Here is a 26,624-nt window from a genome sequence, read left to right as displayed (position 1 = left end):
GCTGACCAGTGGTGTTGCCCATTCCCCACAAGCATGGGGAAACTCCCACAAGCTTTTGATTTTTTTTACATCTTAATATAACACATTTGTTACTAGTTACTCTCGAGTCGACGCACGCTGTCCAGCTATATTTACACGTCATTTGTTTCATAAGTTTATGTTGCAAAATTTAGTCTCTGACCCAATGACCCCTGTCTTATGTAACAGCAAAAGAGCTGTGACATAAACTATTCTAGAATGAATTTTTGAAAGCCCAAAAAGGAAATGAGCGTAGCTTGTCGGCTCTGCACAGTTTTGCTGTTGTCAGTTTTTCTGCTGCCAAGGTGGCATCTGTTTATAATCAGCTGTTTATAGAAACCCAATCTAAAGCCCCCTCCCACCACACTTTTCTGATGTAAGACAGATTTCAGACTTAAAGGGAATTTATTTTCTGCCCGGGAGAAGCCAGCGAATTGCCTCCGTCTTGTTCGCCCACATTACGAAACAGTATGTGTTCGGAAGTGATACGGCAGGTAGATAGGTTTCTAAGTTCCCTTCTGTGCCCTTTGGTTTGACTCAGATGCTCCAATCATTTTTCACATCTACACGTCGTATTCAAATGGTAATTGCGTAAAAAGGATGCACTTCTTTCTGTTCGTTTAACTCAAAATTGTTTGCCTTTAAAAATGTTATTGAGCTAGTTTTTGAAAAACATTTGCTTTAACAGTACAAACCTGGACAAGCAAACACTAATATAATGTAAAAGAAAGGAAATCTGTTATTAAAATGTTCCATTTTTTATTTTTTTACATTTTTTTTGTAATTGACTACTGTCCAGATAATTGACATCCAGGCTCTGGAAATGTAATTCGGTTTAACATTCAAAACTATGCAAAGAATAACAAAATAGATTTATCATTTGTCATGGATTCACATATTTTTACCCAAAACATTTTGAAGAAAATGCATCTTGGGAGGCTGAAATACATGGGCACAATGCAAGATGACACACTTTTTCCTGGCGATCGCATAGCATTCAATCCATGAGCACCGTTTATTTTCTGTGGCGGGAATTGGCTGTACCTCTTTTGGCTGTACCAAGAGAGGAAATAAAGAACACTGCAAATGTTAGCTTCTGTAGTAGAGCTTAGACAGTTTCCACTGTGTGTATTAATGCTTACTAATTATTTGGTATTTCAACCATTAACATAGGCAGTGAGTAAAAGGTTTTCATCTAGCTCAGGGATATCAAACTCTAGTCCTCGAGGGCCACCGTCCTGCACTGTTTAGATCCAATACACCAGAATAAAATGATTTAATTACTTCTTTAATATGTTTATAAGTTTTCCAGTGTCCAGTGTCTAATAATTAGATTCTAGTGTGATGCACTGGAGTTTGACACTTGTGTTAGCAATGCTACCTTGCAAGGCCTTTCTGCATAGAGTTTGCTTTTTTGGTCTTTCAAAATTACCAGTAGGTCCAAGTGTGTGCGTGTGTGCGTGTGTGTGTGTGTGTGTGTGTGTGTGTGTGCGTGTGTGTGTGTGTGTGTGTGTGTGTGGTTGGTTGTCCTTTGTGTGTCTGAGTTGCCTTGTGATGGACTGGCAACCTGTGCAGAGTGTATCCCACTCAGTGACTGCTGAAGGTTAACTCAAACCTCCATAGAGGAACCAAGTGTTGAAAACTGATGGATATAGTTATTATGTCCCCTTTAATGCAGTTACATAATTTCCTGATGTTATTATAAAGCAGCATTAAAAAGCTGTGGTCAAAATACTATGGGAACTTACTACAACTGTTCATATGGTTTAGTTCAAAACAATTAATTTCAACCTGATCCACTGCAGCTTCCGTTGCATCTTTGGAGACAAGTCCAACACCAGCCGTATTTTGGTAAAAATAAATAAATAAATACCGTAGTAATGATACTAACTTCAGTCATGTATTTCACTTAAAGGATTACCTTAATATGCAATATCAGGCTTTCTATACGGCAAGAAATCAAAGATGGAGGTATGGTGTTTAATAATGTTTAAATTGTGGCTGGAAACTCCATGACAGGCAGCCGACACAACAGTAACACTTAATTATCAATAATTATAATTAAATGTCAAATACAACAGAAATTAATTGAATGAAATTCATTTCAGTTACATTTATTTATAGTCTCATTTAAAAAATAAACAGGTTCAGGTCATTTTTAATTGTGCAGCATTCAATTGGCTCCCAGTGTGACTCACATCATTCTTATTTATCGTTTCTGATTAACGCACTTCCTGCTTGGCCCATGTCCGTGGACGACCATGTCTTGGTAGGTTTGCAGACGTAGCATTCTCTATGAGCTGAACAGTGAACATATTGCTGCGTTATATTTCAATGCCACTCTCAAGGCCGGAACAGAATCAAAAAATTTTCTTCAGATGTGTGATAATTATCTGGAAGCTTATCAATGATGATGAATAAGATAATTATGCAAGTAACTATTCACACTCTTTGATGGGGTTTCCTGCAAAACTTTTTTCTTTCGCCGACACTGACCACACTCTCTCCACCCACACTCTGCAGTGGTGATCCCACTCCACGTCACCCCTTCGGCAACCTCCTGTGCTTAGCTGTGACAAATTTGGGTTTTTTTTTTCTTTCCTTTTAATAATCGTCAGCGGCGTTGAATGGAGATGCATCATAAGTTGGAAACCATTTCAAAATTGGCTTTGAGGTAATGGTTGCTGTGGGCTCGCAGCTGAGCTGCGCTCATACGTGAGAGCAAAATGCAGAAGAGTTGAGTCTCACAACTGAATTAACACTTGCAAAGTAATTTCCTTTTCCTGACAAACTTACTATGTGTGCAGTCACTCACACAGCAGCTCAGCCCAGTCTTTGCCCTGTTGTTAGTGTGGCGCTGAAGTGTCATTTTTAATGTTCTCACTGACATAAAATGCACCACATTTAAATTCCCCTGATGTCACTCAGCATGAATGAATGAATTGTAATGAGCACACTATCAGATTGAGGTTATACTGCATGAGAGTTTATTTTTTTAAACAACTCTTAGAGGAAACGTTTCTAATAAAGAATAAAACTCCTGTCCGAACACAACAGCAACCCATCCATCAACAAATCTTTATATATTAATATATTATATTAGCATTGTGTTTAACAAATGCAGCTAAATTATTTGTGCATGCCTGTTGGCTTTAACATGAGTAACTTGTTTCGGTGGTTTCCCGCTCTGTTCCAATCTCTCTCTTCTGGTTTTTTTCCTTTTATTATTGGCATACTGATAACATGTAACTTGCATTCTCACCCATTTAAAAAAAAAAAAAGTGTCATTTGGTTTCCATTCGTGAACAAAGTGACATCAGAATCAGACTTCCTTCTTGCTTCTTCCATATATAGCGCAAGGGCAGACTCAGATCATTTCAACGCTCACCCTTCATACAACAGCAAAAAAGAACTGCTGAGAAACAGAGAAAGGCATCGCTGCAGAATGATGAAATGCATATTTGTCGTGGTCCTGCTGCAGGTCTGCTACTGCCTCCCTACAAAGACGACCCCGACCAGCTATACTCCAGACTTTAACCTGAACAATGAGATTTTAAGTGGCCTGGGGAAACTCAACATGCACATCAACCTCACCATGGTAAGTATAAACGTTTATTAATGTTACATGATGTTTCATTTACTACTTCACAAGTACGACTCTGCTTAAAGCATTGTAGCTAATTAATAACTTAATGTTATTTCTTTCTCCTCACAGCCAAAGTCCATTCCTATTCCTGGAGAGTACATGTTCAAGAATCCTGTAAGTTTCACATCTTTTCCGCACTTATTTTTTCTTTTACTAGTCAGAATGAAACTTTGTTGTCCTTGCTATCAGCAATTTTGATGCATGTTGTCTCATAAAGCCAATATTGTGCTTCCTCTATAGGCCAAATGTGTGGATGTCTTCAGTCGGGTGCTGAGACGTTTCCTTGGGAATCTGACACAGGGAGAACCAGTGCAGGCTATTAAAAGTCTTGACTCAAAGTTGGACTTGCTACCAAACCATCTACAAGGAAATGTAAAAAGGAAACTATTAAGAAACAATACTACTTTTTTAAAATGTAGTACCCAAAGCTGATATACAAATTAATTCAACCTCTCTTTTTGTTCTACAGACTAACAAGTGCAGAATAACCAGGGTGACACCAAAGAAGAAGAACCCTTTCACAATATACATGGACTTCATCAAGAAGCTAAACACCAGCAGATGAAGACACACCTCTGATTTCTGCAAGGCAGCTCAAGAGTTTCGGATATTTACTATTTATTAGTTGTTATTGTCATTAATTTTTTTATTTATTTATTCACTTCAGTTTTCTTGATGTATTTATTTCAAATTCATATTTATTTGAGTTTGCAGGAAATGGCTAACTTTGTCTATGCAAACATTTGTAATTTCAACTGAATATTTCAGTTCAACGGAGATGTGACGCTGCTTTTCAAAATAAATGTTCTACTTTCATAAGACACTTCTTCTTTGGCTTGATTCATGTCGCCGGATTTTAATCATTGTGAGCTTTTCTTGCGTTTTACCTTCATTTATCAACCTTGTGTGTCTTTTAATTAATGACACACACTCGAGCGAGTTAAAGTAACTTTACACGTCAACATGTTCAGAGTATTTATTTTAGTGGTGGCACTTGATAAAAAATGTTAATGGAGTTAATTGGAGGGTCTGTAATTAATTATTCCCATTTAATTCTGCTTTAATCAAAACCTGCACCTCAACAAATCAGCAACATTTTCAATTCAAAAACCCTTTTTTGCTGCTAAATTATGGTTTAAATAGACGTGAGCTCAACAACAAAGATGTTCGTTGTTTCTAACCGTTCATTGCACCCAATCAGCTTTCAAGTGTTTCAGTGTTTCAGGCTGGCGTTAGCGTTGGGGACATAAGTCCTCACTGCAACATGTTTATCATTGAGATGGCATTTTATTCTTTGGCGATAGGCTAACTCCTTCTTGTGCAATGTGCACACAATAATAGTATTTTCCAGCAGCCCGTTACATCACTTTTTGAAACAAATATAAACCCACCAATGGCCAAGAGAAGCAGTTTTGTCACCCATCGTTGCTGTTTGTGCATCCAACCTACAGGCGTACCAGAAAAGTACAAATCCAAAGGCATGGCAGGAACTTTTGTATTTGTATCTATGTAACTATTTAACGTATTAAGGTCCCGGACATAATTTATTTTTTTATCACAGTCTCCTAGACAAAGAATTGGGGGTAGGATCATCTTTTTTGTACCGTTTCAAACTCAAAGTGGAATTTTACATTTCTGAAACGTAGGCACAAAAAGTGTCTCTCTATGGGAGTCATGTGTTGTACATAAAAAAAAAATTGAGGAAGCAACTAACAGTCTGTAAACTTTTTTATGGCCTGGATTTAATTGACTGTGTTTTTTTTTTGTTTTTTGTTTTTTTTTACGCGACAAAGAATAAACGGATCACAATGACAGGATCGGCATGAAGGAACTGCCTGCACTCTGCATGAACTGAACTTGAAAACTCTAAAAAGGGACAGTTAAAAATCACAGTGTGAACAAACGTTGCAAGAATATAAAAAACAAGCCCTTTCTTGATGTAATGCAGCGATTTGTTCTGTCAAACCTGTTGGAACTAAAGCCGTTTGTGTTCCTAGAAAAATGTGCATTTTACAGGAAAACTAGACTGAGACTTTGGAAATTCAATTATTCGGAATAACAAGCATGCACGAATTTTCTCAACGTAAGCCCCGAAGAAGACTCGCAGATAGATCGGAACATTCTCTTACCTGTTCATCGTCAAGGCTTTGCACCCAGAGCCCAGATAGGAAATGTTTGTGAGACGTCTGTACAAAATACTTATTCTGCAACAGAGGTTTGATAATGCCTTGTAGGTGATGGTAACGTTTGATAAGAAGCTCATAGATCCACACCTTTTATTCAACCTGAGTGCAGAAGAAGAACTGAAAGTAGCAGAGAGCAACAGTTATCTGTGCTTGTCATCAAAGGAAATCACGGCGACTTTTTCATATGCTAACACAAAGACTACCCAAGCCTGCAACTATCCATGACAGAGACATGCAAAAGTCAGTTATCATTATTATTAAAGTAATTTGAGACGTTTGATGCTTCCCTGATCCGTTCCCCCATCAAACCTTTTCAGACTTTGTCTCATTGCAGCCGCAAACTTCACTGTATTTCATGATTTGAAGTAGGCCAGACAGGACAAATCAGAACAGAGTGGAAAGTAGTTCTTTACATGTTTAACGAATACAAATCAATTTCTTTCTAGTCCATCGGAGGCAATACTTTAGAGAACATGAACATGTTTCTGTGAATCTATTGCTCTCTTGTTGGAAGATGAACCTCTGCCTCAGTCTGAAATGTTTCGCAGTCTCTGTTGCTTTGTCAGGATTGATTTTCCTTTTAACTCCGTCCCTGTGGAAGAACAGCATCTCCACACACACAATACTGCCACCACCATGTTTCAGACTGGAGATTGTTAAGCATTTTAACTGTAGACAAGGAGGTTCAGTTTCAGTCTCATCTGACTAGAGCACTCTTATAAGTTGAAATGTTTTAACTGGGAATTCTGACGGCGGTCTTTCTTCTTGCCACGTTCCCATAAAGCCCACATTTATGGAGATGCATGAATAGTCAGCCTATCATTTTATTTCCATCCACCTGGACTTTCATTTTTAGCTGCAATATTGAAATGTAACGTATTTATTGGACTTATTTGTGCTCACGATTATTTTATTACAAATGTTCTGGCATTCAAAAGCATGTGTTTATTAGCACATAGATAAGTGAGTGTTGAGATGAGAGATTGTAATATCCATATGCTTTGGTTTGTTATGATGTCAGTCTGCCAAGAAGCTGCAGAAGGAATTTAGCTTTTAGTTGAACACCGTTATATTTTCATGTGAACATCCATTAATATACAGTGTCCCAGCATATAAGGAAGTATTTAGCAAGTTTAAATTGTACATTTAAAGCTGCTCTGGTGTTTAAGATGCTGTTTGTTCACTGATGTTATCTATTAAACTAATGAGGTGAACCGATATTTATATTGAGATTAACTTGCACACAGCTTCCTGCTACACAACGTACACTAATTATTTAGTAATTAGCTGATCGCTAAAGGCAGTTTCATTAGCTACATACACTAAATACACTAAAGTTTCTGGTTGTAACGTGACAAATTGTGGGGAAGATCAAAGCGTATACGGGTGATTTCTTGCAAGGCGTTCTGTATGAAAAAGAAAAAACACACCAACTGTGGCGCATCTCTGTGTGGTGTGAACGTTGGAATCAGTAACACAGAGGCAGCTGCACCTTTGAACACAGAAAAGCAGCAGCGCTCTAAAATATAGGGCGGCATTGCAACTCTGAGACCTTTCCACTCTCAGCCCCGCCCGGCCTGCTGTGTTTTTCATGTCCCTGCAGCCAGGCAGCACTCAGAAAACAGTCCCAGTGAATTACCGTGATGGACCAAAGGGACAAACTCCTGCAAAGAGATGCAGGAAGGAGTGTTTTTTTTTTTGTTTGTTTGTTTTTTTAAAAAAAAAACGGCCGCACTACCCAAAACCACCAATATGCCTTGTTAAATATTCATGACTTGAAACAGTCATTTCAGTTTAAGATTATTAATGATTGGTAAAGAGGTTAGCTGCGTTGCACAAATCGGCGATGTGTCATTGCCCATCTAGCAGAGGGCATATTTGTGGAGGAAATGGGTTAATGCTGTTCCACTTCCTCCTGTCAGAAATATTCACATCAGCGCAAGGTGACGGCTGACATGTCATGACGGGTTTTTGCATCCCTCTGCATCTTTCATGCAGCACACCAGGGACCACAGTGCAGCGTGAGAGACACCAGGGCTGAGCATGAATACGTTTTACGGTTGGAGTGATACAGTCTAATTTTCTTTTTCTTTTTTTTTTTTTTTTTTACAAGCTCTACATGATTTATCACTCAGATGACCTCTGCACATGCAAATCTGGCAGTAAACCTGTCTGACTTAAATTGTGACTGAAAGGCGCGCTGCTGTGTAATTGCTAGCTTCCTCCATTAGGTGGAGTCATAGAGCCGATTTTGAGCCTGAAGCTTGACCCTTGTCCTGGTTTTATCACCTGTCTTTGTTTCATTAAGCTCCTCCAAAGCGCAGCCCGAACCGGGTCAGTTGACAAGAAAAAACACGGCTTAATTATGATGCCTTTAACAGCCGCTATTCACAGGTAGGAGATTACCTGTCGCAGAGAGACTGCTCGGGGAAATGCCACAGTCATTTGCCTTTCCTTCCTACAGTGAGCAGGCAGCGCTTTTTACTGAATGGGAGCATCATGTGAAACTTGAGGCGTCTGGCGTAAGGATTTCTGCGTGGACGCCGCACGTACTCTGGCTGCAGCAGGACGCAGCGAGAGGGACATTTCATTTCTGTAGTGTCTGTCTTCAGTGTAGGGTTTTTTTTTGTGTGTGTGTGTGTGTGGTTGCGTTTTGCTTTGAATCAGCACATAGAGTAATGTATACATGGAGGACATAATTCGGGACGTTGTTTGGTTTGTGTTGGTGAGATATGGAGACCGGACGCGCTCTGGACGGACCCTGCGCGGTGAAGTTTGCGTGGAAGCGGTGAGACATTTGTTTTTATGGGTCATGTAAAAAGACCCTAGCATCTGAGCGTAGAGAGCAGTCAGTGTATTAGGATGTAAAGCAGAGAGAGGATGATATTATTCTTTATTAGAGGCATGTTTGGAAAAACGATCTGAAGGAACGATCTGTTTTAAATCGGAAAGATAAGAAATAAAAAATAAATAAATGTATATTTTAAAAAAAAAATTACTTTTATTAAAAAATAATCCAACACTAATGCACATTTTTTTTGTTTTTGTTTTTGTTGGTTTGTCCACTTAAATTGTTTATCTGCAAAGCAGTTTGTAAGTTCAGCTTGTAAAGTGAATTTCTGTTGACCAGATTCATTTCCATAAAGGGTCAGATAAACAACTATGACTGTTGCTCAGGGTCAGGATCCCCAGCCAACATGTGTATTTGGGCCCCATGAGGATTTCTGCATGGGCTGAATGGGTCATAAGACGGCCTTGACCCACAATGGGCTTCTTATATACAGTTAAGCCAAAAAATTATTCATACCCCTGGTAAATTTATATTTTAAAATATTTTTAATACAACCAAGAAAGTTGTTTCTAATAAGACATGAGACCGAAATCTTCAAAGAATAAAAGAGTTAGTTTACATCCTTGACTGTAATTTGATTTACCTTTGCCTTTCTCAGCAAATAAAATAAAAATAAAAATGAATAAATCAAGTGAAAAAGATGACTGGTTTTGTATAAAAGTATTTTCTGCTTTTATTTACATTGTATTTTAAATATGGCATGTTAAAAATGATGTATACACTTTTCTGTAATTAGTTGGTAAATCTTTACTGGCATTAAACATTTCTTATAATTGTTGGCCAACTTTCCTCAAAGCAATATGTAACTTTTATTAAAATATGTTTTTTTATTTGCTTTGTAAAACTGCCTCTATATCAAGACTCAAAAAAAAAAAAATCAAGCTCCTCTGCCTCCTCTCTGTGGTCCTACTGCCATTTGCAGAAATATGCAGCTCAGAAACAACCAATCAGAGCCAGGACGAGTGTCTTAGCAGTCATTCTGTGTACGTGTTGCTCAATGTGCCAAAAGCGGAGAAACAACTTATCATTCCAGGAAAACCGTTTATCCGCCATCATCGGTGGCCATGCTAACAGTCAAGTGCATTCATGACTGACTTCCCTGTGTGGAAGGAGCGGGGGAGGGAGTGAGCAGCATGAACAGAAGGATGGTTGACAACACTCAGACCTTCTTAATGGGTCTCATTGGACGTTTCTGACTGAGCGGTGTCTTTCTGCAGATGGCAGTAGGACTACAGAGAGAGACCTACATATTAACCTGTCATGTCAGCATGACAGGTTTAACAAATATGTACAAAATATATAAATATATTTTTCAGTAAAATTTACTAACTGTAGCTTTAAGGTTTAGAGGTGTGTTTGTGGAAATTCTGCACCATTCTTCCAGAAGCAGCTTTTTTTTTTTTCTTAGAATGCATTTTGATTTTTCAGGTCAGACACTGAATTTGGACAGGAGGACTGTCACTATTACACTCTCGTACCAAACATATTTTATCTGGTTGAGGTCAGTGCTATGTGAAGGCCAGCCAGGTTCTTCCATGTCAAACTTGCTCATCCATGTCTTTATGGGCCTTGCGTAGCACATTGGTGTGCAGTCATGTTGAAACAGATGGGGGGCCATCCCCGAGCTGTTCCCACAAAGGTGGACGCATGAAAAATGTCCAAAATGTCTTCCCTGAAGTGGTAGGAGTTACTGCTAGTGAAATGTGTGTATCGAGGAGGACTGCAGAATGCATTGCAAATTCATGATTATCACAATATTACGATCGCAAAAATGTGTCTGGAAAGCAGTAAAGATCGGCTAAATCAACAGTTACCATGGACTCAGACTACCCATGTCAGCAATAAATTAGGTAATGCTTGTTTAACAAGAAATATATCATAAGTGTCCTCAGTTGTTTTAATCAAGTGATAGAAAACAACAACAAAGTTGTTTCATGAAGGAAACAGCAGATGTGGCCAGTTTCAACGTTTTAATAGAACGGTAGAGATGGAGATTAGGAATTTGTTTTGTTTTGTTTTTTTTGCTGTCCATTGAAGCTATAATTTTTTTCTTGAGCTAATCTGAACATCTCATGATATTTGAATACCAGTAGCTGTTGATTCAGCAGAAAGTCAATGAACTCTGCACACTGGAGCATCCCGTGAACTTATACCGTTGAATTTTTACGGGTCCTACCAGTTAGAGGCTCAGTTGCTTTCATTTCCACCCATTTTTACTGTGTTAAAATTGCACAAGCAGTAAATGAAATTTCATAACTGGATTTATTGCACATGTCATGCTCTCAAGGTGTCGCACTGGATTTCACTGAGCTCCTGCAGACTGTTTGCGGAAACAGTCTGCATGACCTAGGTGCTTAATTTTGTACACATGTGACCGTGGAAGGGGCTGGAACACCGAAATCAGTGAATTGGAAGGATGACCCAATATTTTGGACAATAAAGCATATATTTAGCATAGGAATAATCCTGAGTGAGCACTATTTTTTCAACCCACTTCCTACCTGCATGGGCCCAAACATTTACTGTGTGTGAATATTGCCAGGATTATTGGTTCAAATGGATTCTAAAAAATATGTATTCAAAATAAAGTGATTACGATTTTGCTGGCTGCTGGTAGTCGTTGTGAAATGCGATGTGCTAATTGGAACATAAAAATTAAATATTTCTGTAAATCTTTGTCTATTAGACAACTATGAAATGGTTTTGTCTGTCACTGTATGTTCAACCTGATTAGTTTAAGTGACAGCTACTTATTCTCCACAAACAGAGCGACTTTACATCTGACTTCAGTAAATGAATGCAGAGTTGAGCTGCGTGATATTAGGAAATGGGATTAGGCTGTTATTGCTTCCATCACTCTGCAATTTGACCATAATTTGTTAGTTGTGGCCATCTCTTGCAGTGAGACGCCGTCCAATGCTTAGAACGTCTTATTTGCATGCAAAGCGAGTGCTAACGACAACAGGAAACAACAAACAAATATTGCATTCTTTACAGTTCTTTGTGATAATATTGATGCACCCACTGATATTGAGAGGATAATATTTAGAGGTCCATGTATTATTAAAACACATTTGTCAATTTCTTTTCATACCATGAATTTCTCATTGATGCACACAAGGTGCTAACTTACACATTCAGATGGCAGCAATTACCTTCAAAATAGATTTTATTTTCTTTTTTTCTTTTACAGCAATTTCCTAGCAGCAGACACTGAATCCAGTCTGGGATATCTAAATGGAAGAATGTTGCCTGTGGGATGTAAAATACCATCTGCAGTTCAAATGGAGTGTAATCTAATTTACAGGATCAGGGGCCAAAAGTCTGTTCCAGATCACATTTGCCTCAAACATCTCATCTTTCATATCACGGCAATGACAATGATGGAGATTTGTTTTCCTTTTTGCTTGCAGGATCGACAACAGACATCTTGTGCTATTCATCCCAGAGGAGATGTAGCAGGACTCTTCAGTATGACATAGACCGTAGTCCTCTCCCCCGCCCCCGCCTACTCATCTTCAGGGATGGATCTCGTGAACTTCACGACCGTCATCGACAATGGCTTCTTAGACGAGATGCCGTCGAGCCGCGTGCTGACCGGCTGCTTCCTGTCGCTGCTCATCCTCACCACGCTGCTGGGGAACACGCTGGTCTGCGCTGCCGTCACCAAGTTTCGTCACCTGCGCTCCAAAGTCACCAACTTCTTCGTGATCTCGTTGGCCGTGAGCGACCTCTTGGTGGCCATCTTGGTGATGCCGTGGAAGGCGGTGACGGAGATCGCGGGCTTCTGGCCGTTCGGCTCCTTCTGCGACACCTGGGTGGCTTTTGACATCATGTGCTCGACCGCGTCCATTTTGAACCTCTGCGTGATAAGCCTGGACCGCTACTGGGCCATCTCCAGCCCCTTTCGCTATGAGAGGAAGATGACACCCAAAGTGGCCTATGTTATGATCAGCGTGGCCTGGACGTTATCTGTCCTCATTTCTTTTATCCCTGTGCAGCTGAACTGGCACAAAGCCCAGAGTAAACCTTACAAGCCGCTCACTGAGGCATTAGTGTCACTGGGATCAAACACTACATCCCTCCGCACTTCTGAAAATTGTGACTCCAGCCTGAACAGGACCTACGCCATCTCCACCTCACTCATAAGCTTCTACATCCCTGTTGCCATAATGGTCGCCACGTACACGCAGATTTACCGCATTGCTCACAGACAAATCAGGAGGATCTCTGCCCTGGAGCGTGCCGCAGAGAGTGCCAAGAACAGACACAACAGCGTGGGCCGAGGTTCCAGCATCGCAGAGTCCGAGAGCTCTTTCAAAATGACGTTCAAGAGGGAGACTAAAGTGCTGAAGACGCTGTCGGTGATAATGGGGGTGTTTGTGTGCTGCTGGCTGCCATTTTTCATCCTAAACTGCATGGTACCCTTCTGCGAGCAGTCAAGCGGAGGAGAGGCCTTCACTTGCATAAGTCCCACCACCTTTGACGTATTTGTGTGGTTCGGCTGGGCTAACTCCTCCCTCAACCCCATCATCTATGCCTTCAATGCTGATTTCCGCAAGGCCTTCTCCATCCTGCTGGGCTGCCACAGACTGTATCCAGGAGGCCACAACGTAGAGACGGCCAGTCTAAACAAGAAGTGACTCATGACTCCCCGGGCCCTGACTCATCCCTTTATTCTAGGAGTCCAGGAGCTTAATGTGCATCCGGACTGGCTGAGAAGAGGACGCTGCTGTCTGTGATTCTGAGCTAACGCTTAGTGTGACTGAATGGTACTGTGACACTGTGTGCACATGTTTGCATCGGGTGAGTGTGACCCTGCTGTGTTTTCTGTGGCTGTTACACAACCTTCCAAAGTGAGAATCATGTCTGGGAGCAGAGTGGATTTGGGATTGAGATTAAGATGGTGCTGGTTGTGCAAGGGGTCTGAGCGTGTACCGGTTCTGACATGGCTCCAGGATGGATAATCCACAGGATCGGGCAGCATGCACTGTGTCAGACGCTGCTGTCCTCCTTGACATCACTCTCGACAGTAGTACACGGTGTCATGGCGTCCTCCGCCAAATAAAGCGCAATCGCAGCACAACTGGTGCACTTTACCAAATCACATGACAGCTCACACATCTACTGTTACACGCGATTAAAATTGTCTGCAAAGAGTGAGGTCATGCATCTAACCAAATCACGTTTGGTGTAGGTGCAGGAACACAATACACCCAAAAGTGACTTAATATTACAGACAGAATGCAAAACAGAGCAGATGAGATGCATTTATGTTTTCTGTGACGGCTCTTTAAAGGGAAACTGTGGTCCTAATTTCTTTTGAAAGTAGCATTAAGCTGTGATGATGTACTATAGCCTAGTAGGATCTTCCTTTACCTCGGCCAGTTGTTGGATTATTATAAATAGATATAATATTAATGCATGACACATTAAAGCTTGAAGTGAAAGTGCACCAAAAATTGCCTTGTGGCTGGACAATTTTCAACTTAATCAACCAGTCTTTTTCCAATCGGTGAAACTACATACCAGCACTTGAAGGTCTCTGTACTGATAACACTCTTCAAAGTATAAACTATTACTGCAGGAAACAGAGTCAAGACTAACTTGTATTTGTCTATTTTCTCTATTAGTAAGATGTTTTAAACATCTACTGAAAATTTAAGGACGACTGCATTTTCCCAAATTTGAGATTTCTAACTGTTTTATGTGGGCCTTTCTTTTTCTTTTTTTTTTTTTGTTTTTTGTCCATTATCAGAAAAGATGAACAATGTCCTACAAAATTGCTGTGTTTTATAATTTGGCTGTTTCTGCATCTGTCTTATATGCTGGAATTAAAAATGTTGGCCAGCTTGGACAAATCGCAGATGGGTCGCCTCTTCACATGAAAGTTGTTTTGCTGCTACTAGTGCTGATGAGACACACATCAGTATTGGGATAATGGATTGAAACTTTTCAATATTACCTCAGATCATCTCTAAATGATTGAAGCTTTGACAAAATTGGATGTTCCAACAGACCAGTAAGCGTAGGAACAAATCCAAACTGGTTTTGGAATGGATGGAACAGATCTAACAATCTTCTGGTCTTCCAAAGGCCCAGCGCTAAGGGTAAGAGTATTCTTGCCAGGAAATCACCAAATTAAAATTAACTCTACCAAAAAGAGTGGGCAATTTGCTGCTAAATCCACTACAGAAGCTTCTGCAAGTTTGTGGATTAAAGAAAATTTGGCACCAAGTTCTTAATAAAGTCAGGTGATTGTGTATAATCTATTCCAACCTGGAAGAAAGACTTGCTTAAACAGATTGTTGTCAACAGAAACTATCATCACATCCATGATAAATGAGTGTATGTAATCTTGTGGTTGGAACTACATTTTGTTGTGCATGATATTGGGTTTTAGGCAAAGAAACCGAATAACTTTGTCTGCACAACAGGATATATACTGGATTAGTGCTCATTTAATGAATATCCACACCAACTTCCTGCTACGATTACACTTTGTGAACTTTTGTTTCACTGTGCAGGCAAGTCAGATTAGCTTTTTTTTTTATGTTGTCTTATGAGATGAAATGAAAAAGCCACAGATTACATCAATGAGCTGTTGAAGTTGAGGAAAGTACAGAAACAGCAGAAAGAAAGCCTTCAAAATTGTCAAAATTCTGTACCAGGGGAAAACCGCAATTTGTTGCTTTCCATTCTAAGAAAGAAAATATACTTTTGTCTCACAATAAGTGCAGATAAAAGGTCATTACTTCTTCTTGAACTTATTTTTACAACAAACAATAACAAAAGATGAACAGTTTGAATAGATTAGAAAAAAAAACTTGTGCTTTTTTGGTTTAACTATTCCTCCCCGTTGGAGATTGTTCATTCACAAATTGTAAAAAATTTGCATGTGACTATTTGTAAAAGGGAATAAAAAGCATGTAATTAGGGGAAATAATTTTAGAGTGGATGAATTTTGTCGACAATCTGCAGTTTCTGTCTGACATCCATCCAAAGTCATGACTTTTAGTTCAAAATATGATTCTAAATCCAGCCCATTTTTAAAACAATCGTTACCAAATGGATTCAGAGTTGCACACTGAAACTAGTTTTTATGTATTATGCATTGTTGGTTGTTTTCTAGTTTTACTTCTCAGTTTAGACTTGGAAGGAGTTCATTCTAGTCCTGTAACAAAGATAAAGACGTTTCACATTTCTCCCAAGTGTCTCTTTGCATTAGAGCCCAAGCAGATATTTAGTGAACTTGTTGATGCGAAGGTTATTTTTCATCGGATCCACTGTGTTGTGTGTTTTTGGCTTGTTCAGCTTTGAACCCTTTACATGAAAAGCCCTGGGGCTAACTTCACACCAGTGCGCGAAGAGTAAAACCTATGGGAGCAGCTGTGTTTCATATCTACCATCTCATATAATTCTGGTGTTCCTGTGTCTGTCGAATCTGGCGATGTATCGCCGTCATTAGCAAAGTGAAGTGCCCCATCTGGTCCTGTGAACAGCTGGCAATAATAAAGCGGTGCAACTACTGTGGCACCTCTGGATCTGTTGGCTGAGTGTGATTTTATTGTTCCACTAATACTTCACTCTCACACTTAAAAAAATAAAATAAAAATGACGGATAAGCCTGGATTTTAGAGCGTGGACGCTCCCCTCTCCTTGTTTACCTACTGTGCTGAAAAGGGGAAGTGAAGGTGATAATAAAGCTGTGGGTAAAGACTGTGCTGTTATTTATTCACATCCTTGACAGAGGAAATTAAATGGCGTACCTGAAGTGTGACGGCAGAGGAGAGCAGTGGCATTTGGTTGTAAAGATTGTTTTATTTTTTTAGGAACAATTATTGTAGCGCCCTCTTTTTGTCATGAGCTACACTAAATTACCTTAATAATCAATTTAAGGGGGTTACAGTGGCTTGCAAAGTATCTTAAACTTTTTCACATTTTTCTCACATTAAGACCACAAACTTTAATGGATTTTACTAGGAATTTCAAGATAGACAAACAAAAGAAATTTGTGGATTATGTGAAACATAAAAAAAAGCAATATTAATATTTTTCAAATGTCTTAAAAAGAACAAATATTGAAAATGAGAGTTTCAACCATAATTTTACATACATCAAATGAAAAAACAAACACACATAGACCTTTTTTCTTACTGTCTGAAATTAAATTATATCTAGTTTAACGCTATGAAGATGAAAACTACCAAATACCGAGCTGAATGAGAAAACTGTTAATGTTAATTCAATATTTGGAAGCGTGGTCGACCTGAACCGAACGGCTTTGTTCGCTTCCACCACTACCATAGCTAAAACTACAGGCAAACTACATTATAAAACGACTTGAAAATTGACGTCATAACTTCTTCTGTTCGCTGATTGGCCCAGAGGAATCCGGGTCAATGGAGGAATTACGCAGAAGATTGTGGCCAGGCTAAAGTAGACTAAACTTATCTTGTTCTATGATTGCAATGGTTCTTCCAAAGCCCACTTTGTCGTTGTAATTTTTAATTTGTGCTACGCCCTTCGCAGTTTCAAATAGTGGATTTCTGCCTCACTTTGCATATTTTTTAGTTGAAAAGACCTTTGAAAACAATGTATCACCTTCCTTTACAATTATACACCATTGTATATTGGTTCATCACATCAAAAAAATACACTGAAGTTTTTAGTTGAGATGAAATTAAAAAAAAAAATGTATAAATACTCTTGCAAGATACTACAAGTATGTCAAAGTGTAGGATTTTACACCCACGAGAGTCTAAATCGGATTAATTATAAAAGTGAAACTGGTGTTTTGTCAAATAATCGTCACTGCATTAAAAACCAACTCCAAAGTAATCTCAGTTCAAAATCTCAGGTCCGGTAAAAATCTCAGATTTTACCGAGCGAAGATAATTCTCGTCATTAGGATATCAGAAGTGTGTCAACGGCGCTTTCCCTCACGCGGAAAACGCACCAGCACAGTTGTGCTTTAAAGTCAGCAGGACTCAGACTGTCCTTGCCTCTGAAATCTCCTCAAGCATGCCACGGGAAGGGAAGAGCAATTAATTTGACTGACATCACTCAGAGTGACGGCCATGACGGTGATAAGACTGAGCATGTGCGCATGTGTGGGTGAATATCAGTCTGTGTGTGTGTGTGTGTGTGTGTGTGTGTGTGTGTGTGTGTGTGTGTGTGTGTGTGTGTGTGTGTGTGTGTGTGCGTGCGTGCGTGCGTGTGTGTGCGTGCGTGCGTGTGTGTGTGTGTGTGTGTGTGTGTGTGTGTGTGTGTGTGTGTGTGTTGGAGCCACAGAGCCTCCATCACCTGCTCCGTCAACCTTACAATGTCTTTCACATGTTGCAGCAACATGAAGAGTTCCTTTTCCCTTTTTTTGTTGTTGTTTCTGTGTATTGTAACATTGTTTAAGTAGTGTGCTTGGATTGGCATATCAGAAGAACCGACATCAGACGTGGCATCCTTAGACGATGTTAATGACATGCCCCGAGGAAAGGATTTACTCAGACATGGAGGGAGAAATAAAAGCGTAACGGAGACAAGCACGGTCTTACGTAAGAATCAGGCAATGGCAGAATAAAATAAAACAATAATAATAATAAAAAAGAGCTAGCGATGAAGCTTTGTAAGCACCAAATTATACTGGAAGTGTCACACTGCTGCCACATTTCTAATGATTGAATTGTCACAGTTTTGCTTGTTTACTACAACCCCACATTTTGTTCCAGGTGAGATTACTTTCTCACCTTCTTTCACTTCAGCTCAGGATCTTGGGGAATTAAAATGCAATTAAAACTGTCTGTATCTATCTGCACTGCTCTCTTATAAATATGTATAACTGACAACAGGCTCAGCTATCGTAATTACACCTGAGTCTGAGGCATTTTTAATGCATAACCCACACCAAGATGCTCATAATTGAAAGTGAAAGTGTTGGTTACTCGACTCAAACCGCATCAACACAGTTTAGGTCTGATAGATTGTGTACATTGTTGCTTTTTTTTTTTTTTTTTTTCCCCTGCCTGCTCCCAATGCAGAAATGAACAGATGTTCCTCAAAAAGAAAAACAAACAAACAAAAACTCTATAACAGCAAACACAAATTCCTTCTTCAAGGGGGGTGGGGAGCGTTTCTCTGGAAACCACAGCATAAATTAAACAAACATGTGAACTCATATCTGATCCCAACAACGCGCTATTGTATCCTTTTTAAAAATAGCCACACAAGCCGTGGCCGGCAATTGCACAGCAAATCTTTTGACCTTTTGTGTCCATCATTTGCGGCAAGCCCCCCTTCAACTGCTCTTCCTCGTTTACTCCTGCTCTTCATTTTTCTTTCTTACCCCTGCCTTTTCGCACTCCTTCTCCTTCCTCACTCCGTTTACAGCTTTAAGCCGGGGGGGCTTCGTGCAGCGTTGTGTTGCTATTCATCACTCCAAGTGGCTCCAGTGGAGAGGACAGACCATGCAACCCACCCCCGTCTCCCTTGACCTCACCGCTGGGGAAGAAGCAAACAGAACGAAGAGAAATGGAAGGAAGAGTCACAGAGGAGACTTGGTTGAAACAAGAGATTATGAGATGGAGGAGGAAAATTATGCTAGAAGCATCTTGACTCTTAGTGAAGAATCGAGACATATGCTTCACACGAAACTAATGAGATCCAATGGATGGGTTGGTGAGGTTTAGAGACTGACTTAGCTGCTATACAGCCACACTGACTGAATGATGAGGTTTCCGAATTGATTGGAAAGTTTGGCCATCGGCTTAACGTCTCTTTTAGGCAAAACTATCATACTAGATGAAAAGTTTCCTTTTCGTTTTTATCACCTCCTCTCTCGCCAGTGTGGCAAACAGAATTGTAGTCTGTGTCAAGTTAAGGCCCAACAGATTTACTTTCACCATAATTCTGCCTCTAAACCTGCAAAAAGAGAAAAAAACAAAACAAAGAAACCACAACAGACCACATGTACATATATATATATATGATGGTAACATTTGTGACATCATTGCAAAGTACACGATACATGATTATGCGAGATACATTTAGTGGCAACCGCAACCCCACTGAGAGTGCATCTCACAGACACCTGAATCTAGACACCTGTGGCAGCAAAACGTAAAACGCACACGTGACACACACAAACATGCACACTCTCATTCGGTGTTTTTCCCCTTTTACTCTATGCAGACGTGCTATTCTCACAGAAGCACCAACATGCATAGTGATGTGGCTGAGTGTGCTCCTGGCGGACACTTCAGCGCGTGGCTGGGTTCCAGATTGGACACCCAATCTCTCGTCGAGGACATTAGTGAAGCAGTCTATTATACAGCCATGAGCACATCAGGGCCAATCTGCTTTGCACAAGAACCCATTACCTTGTTACTTCCTTCCATTATGTATTAATAATTGCTTAGCGTCTGTGTAAGGGCCTTTTTTTCCCCCTTTTCTCACATTCTGTATTTGTTTTTCTTAATGGCCAAATTGCACAAGGAATACATTAAAGGAAAATTCTGAGTCGTGACCATAAGGGTTTATCGTCCTAAATTATTTAAGAAAGACTAGTGTGTTGTGTTTAGCATTGTACAGTTTGTGTTTAAAAAAATACATATCGTTTACATAAGTTGTGTTTAGAAGACTGAGTTTTGTCAGAGTATAGCCACAAGCTCCCGAGGAGGTCAGTAAGATTACTGGTTGTCCATTTTCAGAAAAAGTGCAGGGGAAAGCTCGGGCCTTTCAGAGGAGACACAAGGGCAGCTCTGGGTAGGTAAATGTATTGGATGACAGGTGACATAACAAGCATATCAATACGTTTATGTGCTGCTCACATTATTTTCCTTTTCCTTTATTGCTAATTTAACGCAAATCTAAACTATCCTTACAACAGAAAACTTGTTGCCTGGTTTTTGTTGCTATTGAGCTTTTTCATCTTTTCATGTCAGGAGCACAAAGTGTCCACGTCTTGCAAAGCAGATCCGGTGTTAAGTCTACGAAAGTCCGTCCCTGTGTCTCCGAGCCCCGGAGATAACAAGTGTTTGCCTCTGGTAAAAATTTAAAAAAAAGCTCTTTTTAGCACCGTGATGTTTCTGAGCGTCTTAGAAGAGAATCGAAGAGGCCAGAGGACCGAAGAATCTATAGAGTGGTTTTGGTGCAGATACGAGGTAAGCCCCAGATTCAACAGCAAAAAGAAACAAGGAATAAATAACAAGATTTCACAATCGTATGAGAAGAGACAGCAACAAATCTTCAACAGCCAAAGTCTTGTGTTTTCTACATTTGTCAAACTAGAGGTATGGACAACATTTCTGATGAAGATGTTGGGGGTTTATTGTCTTGATGATGATCTCAGGTTCACATATTTTGACCCATATTTTTTGTATTCTATTTCGATGCTATTCAGCTGCTGGACGCAAACCTGGTTAGGTGTAATAATAGACCGGAGCACTCTTAAAGGGGCAGAACACTTGTAATCATGATGACAACCCACTGTGCTCACAGATAAAAGAAGCAGAAAAGGACTTCTTTGCTGAATGAAAATAAGACAAACAGGACTTTTATTTAATCTACCAATCACACTTTTTAGTCTGTGTTTCTAAAAAACCTGGTTTTCAGTAAAAAAAAAAAAAAAAATCTTTTTTAAATATATGATTTTCTCAGCCAGTAGAAATGAACTCCGACTGTAGACGAGTTAACCTTTTTATTTTTTTTTATTTTTTGCTAAATTCGACCCGGTCACATCTGCTGGAGAAATTGGGACAGATGTGATGGATTGGCTGTGTATCTGCTCATATCGCTCTCACCTCTGGCACAAACTGACCCATGAAACCTGGGAGGAAACACTTCCTGCATCGCGCCAGTTCAGTAATAAATTATGACAGCGAATACTTACCAAATTACACAATGAATGATGCGCCGGGGCGCTAATGAGATTGGCAGATGAATAGTGATCTCTACAGGGGTGATGTCCGCTCCAGCCGCAGAGAAGTGCTGTCTGCCGGAGACGGCGCTCGGCAGAGAACATTGTATTAATTATGCCAGTGTTAATGTTCATGCTGGAAGCATGCCCTATTGATGAAATTAAAGTCTAGCAGCCTGCTTGTGGAGTTGAACAGATGTGTCAGATCTCTTTAAGAGCGTGTAATTAGTAGCAGGCACGTGACAGAGAAACAGTGATTTCCGACATGTTTGCTTGTAAAACATTTGCATTAGGAGCCCTGAAGCTTTTGTCTACACGTGATTTTTTATTTATTTATTTATTTTTTCACAGTCTTCCCTAACATTCTGGTTGGTCAAAATGACACAGGAGGTGATTTATGCTCTTTCTGCAAAATCCTAAATTAATATATAGCGCCAGGAATTTATAGATTTAGATTTTTTTTTCACACTTAAATATTTTTAGTTCAAATAGATCTATCTATTAATAACATTTTAATAAAGAAATTCTATCTTTCTATCTGCTGTAGCAACAAAACTACACCAGATGTGCTTTTTGGACTCTGATTGCAGAAATGGTGGACTGTACCTTTTAATCTTTTTGTTTGCAACACAAAGTATCCGGTTCCTCCAAAAACAGATTCTGGATCAATGGCTTTTCTATGGTAATTCTTTTCTGATGCCTTTAAACCATAAAGAAGACTGAGTTGGTTGCATCTCATCATTACAAAAAGTTTTTTTTTTTTTAATTGAAGATTTTAAACACAACTGCTTATCAGAAATTAACTACAACTAAGGATTTAACATATTTCTCTGTGATCCCTATAGTGCCACTCTGTTTCCTTTTTTTCTTCACTTGGTATTATGCCGCACCTCCCGTTCAAAACCAAAAGCTGAAGCAGTATAGGTAAACAAAATTCATTCAGTTGCAAATACTATTGACCTTTGACATGTCACTTACTTGTCTTTGCATTTAGAAATTTCAAAGAATTTAAGCAACACACAGCAATTTTACATTTAAGGTTTTACTAAACCATGGATACTGATGGAGCCGAAACAGGCTGCAGCCTTGCTCTCATTCAACACGCCAAATGTCACACACAGTTTCTTATTACACTGCTTTTGATACACACAGTCCTTCTTTCTTTCAACATTTACAAGAAAGCTCCTCTATGGAAGATGAGTAGTCTTTTTTTTAACAGAAAGGTACTGGAAACTGTGGCACGAGCTATACTTATTGTTTGCTTCTCCCAAGGGAGAACAAATGCCTGGTATCATTCTTCGCTTCTGCTCACTGCATGTGAAAAGGGGATTAAAAAAACTGGGAGGACAGTACAGAAGGGCACTCAGCAGCACAACATCCCACTTGAGTGATGGCACAGGGACAAGCTGAGAAAACATCCCCAACAGAGAGATGGAAGGAACAGAGGAGAGGAGAGGAGATGAAGACGAGACGAAAACAGAACGACTGCTTGGGAGTTAAAGAATTAAAAAAAACAACAGAAAATCAGTTGATAAAAAAATAAAGTTAAAAGGTTAAAATGTGCAAATCCAAATAAAGAATGATTGCCATCAACCTTTTAGAGTAATTCTGAAAGGTGGATTTAGACCTTTTTTTTTTTTTTTTACTGATGATATTCAGTTACTGATATTACAGCACAGATTGCACGGTGGCTCAGTCGGTAGCAGAAAGAAGGTCTTGTGTTCAAATCCCGGCCTGCGGTCTTTCTGCACGGAGGCCGCCGGTTCTTCTCATGCATGCGTGGGTTCTCTCCAGGTGCTCCAACATTACAGATCCTCCTCCATAAGTGTTAGCACTTCATGCCAACAAGAGGCATAAAGTGCTAGACATTCGTTGTTTCACCTGGAGTGGTTGAGGTCAAAAGGTCGAGTCGTAGTCTCTGCGTTATGTCATGCTTGTACGCTAAGGCACTCAAACATTGCTGTTGTCTGTAATGTTTTGACTTTTGCCCTGACTGTTGATATTGGTAACACTGTGTGTATTTTTCTACATTCATCTCCTAAAAAAAAAGATCAGCACAAAACTGCATCTCTCAAATATTTCGTTCCTTTGCCTTCCCCAAGAGAAGTGGGAATATTTACCCCCCCCCGGTGCAACAGGAAGTCGAAGCGAAAAGTACCTGGAAACTGATCAATTTAAAATGAGTACTAATTTTCCATTTGCAAACTTGATTATTTGAAGAAATAGGAATAACACATAATGTTAATATGATGGAAATGTCGGGTTCCACCTCAACCCTGTGCTTAGTAAATGTATTGAAATTAAATGATTGCTTAATTTTTTTTTTGTCAATTTCAAGATCATGCCACTCCAACAACAGGTTAATTTATGTGAAGACTTCTTGCTTCACGTCTGCTGATAACTGTACGAAAATGAAAATCAGTTTGGAAAGCCACGTCAAAATGATGATACAGTCAACCTTACTTTTGAATCTATTTTTGTGCCAAGCAGTATATTCATACAGATCAATATAATTTGACAGGATTAAAATTAGTACAATGGCAAAAGAAAGTACAAAAAAAAAAAAACACTTCCATGGGAAAATTATTCTTGAAAAACTATTTGAAAGCCGACAGAACTGTTTACTGTCCTTTCGTCAAATTTACGTGAATAATCGAAACAAAGGAAGACAAAAACAAACAAGCAAGCGCCGTGCAGACAGGAGGACTTCCAACAATGATTGTTCCAGTGCTGAAGTCTGAGCAGGATATTTGTGTTGGTTTTCCAGCTCCCTGGATGGGAAGTGGACGAAATTGGGTCTATTTTAGGAGGAACTTGTCAAACAGGCCCACAGCAGGAGTCCCTTATTACCCACTGGAGAGCTCAGATGGGACCATGGGAGCAAACACACATGTGACGAGAGTCTCTCTCTCTCTTTTCTCTCTCTTTCTGTCTCTCTATTTTTCCTCTCACACGCAGACAAACGTTACACTCACGTTTAATGGACAGATAAACATCTGGGACATCTGGGTCAGACCGGCCACGACACCAGCAAACATCTTATCACTTCCACATTACCGTGTAATCGAGCAAAACGCTCCAGCGGTGTGTGAACTGAGGCCATTTCCTCCCACTATCAGTGATGTTATCAGTGATGTTATCAGTTTCTCAGAGACATTCTCCTGACGCGTGGAACAAAGAGACCTGAAACACGAAGCAGATCAGACTGAAACGCAGCAAAACCGCAGCAATTTATAGATTGATGCGTCGCAAGGTTACTCAAACAAAAGTGTTCATGGAAAACAAATTGCACTGCTTCGCGAAAAGGTCAGAAGTCAGCCGGCGTGCAGCTTGTGGGGATTACGGGGCGGTGCAGATGGATGGGTGGTGGGAGCGAGTGGTTGGTTCGAAGCTTCAACCTACATCTTTCAGCGGATTACACCGCCGATGCAGGATTCACCCACAATGCATCGAGAAGCAGAGAGGCCACTAGGAAATCGACTGTGCTTGGATTGACTTTTTTTGAGTTATTTAAAAATCAGAGGAAGACTGGGTTCAAAACCGTTGCCTCTATCTCACCTCTTCTGCACATTTTTTGTCTTTTTGTGCGTCATTGTCCTGCGAATAAAACTCGAAACCGGTCAAAAAAACAAAAAGAAGGTTTAGCAGGTCAGAGCTCAAATAGAAACCGTAAATCTGCATGGTCAGGGAAATCCTGATCCAGATCAAAAAATAGAGACATTAAGAGTCAAGCTGCTCATGTGAATAACAAGAAAGAGAAATCAATATAGGTCTGGTTTATACACAAAGATTTAACACTGCATTAGCACCGCAGAGGAAGTATGCATGGATGGGTTTTTTTTAATCTTCTTTAATTATCCAAAATGGAAGTCTGCTCTTTTGCTTCAACCATCTACTGTTCATAATATTCTAAACTGTGACCCCATATGAGGCACAGAGCATGTTTTGGTGCCTCACGTACCTCATGCCATTATAAGATTTGCTTCTTAGCACAAGTTTAATTTTGATACTATCGAATTATATTTCTGTTTTGGAGAAAACGATAACACCGGTATATAACACCGGTTATTGGTATATACTGTAAAACCGATAACCGGCTATATATACCGGTTAATAGAGTTTTCTTTTATTACGTTCCTCCTGACCGTTCATGACCAAAAACGAGCATCTGAACAAGGTGAAAAATTATAGAAAAAAACCCCACAAAATCTCACTGGTAATCATATTTTACTGTCAGAGAGTTTAAAAGCATGAATAGATAAGATTAAGTCTTTTGGTAGATTTTCAAATCAGATAAGAAATTTCAAAACATTTGCTAACTTGTCACAAAAAGCCCTTCTCAAAACTCAAAGTGCACAACCATTTATAAATGATGACAAATGATGACAAGAAGACCTTTCGAAAAGGCGCATGTATAATGAATATGTGGAGGCTCATTGGCAATATGGAAACAGAATAAAGTCACGTCCGGTTTATTGGTATTGTGTAAACTTCAGAGTTGTTTCTATTGCAGATTTCTTCAGCAAGGCAGTTGAAAGTGCTCTACATGATTAAAAATATGACAAAAATAACTAAATTATGTTGAGAACCGCAAACAAGAAACAAACATTTACATTTTCTCAAATGCCATCGTCAAAATCATCAAGGAGTTGTCATTATCAAATAAAGACTAGAATAAATCACCAATTCTGTTATTGTTAGTTAAAGAAATGAACTAGGCTAAATGCGCCAGTGGCAGGAAAAGGAGGTTAAAGTTTTGGAAGATTGCAGGTAAATGGGGCAGATTTTTCTCTTTGCTGAAAAACAATTTTTGCCCCCAGAATCGTGAAACAACCACAATTTTGGTTTTAAGGAAAGCAACAATCCAAGGTTGTTGTTAAAGCCACAGAACTTTCATGAGTTAAGAAAACATTTTTTGCAAAAAAAACAAAAGAAAAAAAAGAAAATTGCAAGAACAAAATGACTTGCGATCGAATGGTGACATGTTTATTCTGCTGAGGCGAACCACAGAGA

General features: G+C 39.6%; 1 protein-coding gene across 4 annotated transcripts; it reads left to right on the top strand.

The window, feature by feature from the left end:
* The first annotated feature begins 6,754 nt into the window (after positions 1–6,754).
* LOC103470866 (D(1) dopamine receptor-like) lies at positions 6,755–16,245 on the top strand. 4 transcript variants are annotated; one of them, XM_081611695.1, is made up of 3 exons: positions 6,755–8,638; positions 11,895–11,962; positions 12,115–16,245. In XM_081611695.1, exon 3 carries the CDS (start codon positions 12,226–12,228, stop codon positions 13,342–13,344), a length of 1,119 nt encoding a protein of 372 aa, XP_081467821.1. In that variant the 5' UTR covers positions 6,755–8,638; positions 11,895–11,962; positions 12,115–12,225; the 3' UTR covers positions 13,345–16,245. The 4 variants fall into 4 exon arrangements, with proteins under 4 accessions (XP_081467821.1, XP_081467820.1, XP_081467819.1 ...); XM_081611694.1 differs by having other exon boundaries at positions 11,895–12,023; XM_081611693.1 differs by lacking the exon at positions 11,895–11,962.
* The last annotated feature ends 10,379 nt before the right edge of the window (positions 16,246–26,624 follow it).

The sequence above is a fragment of the Poecilia reticulata genome, chromosome 10 (assembly GCF_904066995.2).
Source record: "Poecilia reticulata chromosome 10, P_reticulata-male-v2, whole genome shotgun sequence".
NCBI classification, from domain to species: Eukaryota; Metazoa; Chordata; class Actinopteri; order Cyprinodontiformes; family Poeciliidae; genus Poecilia; species Poecilia reticulata.
Note: the sequence above shows the minus strand (reverse complement) of the source record. Positions and strands in the feature narration are given on the sequence as shown.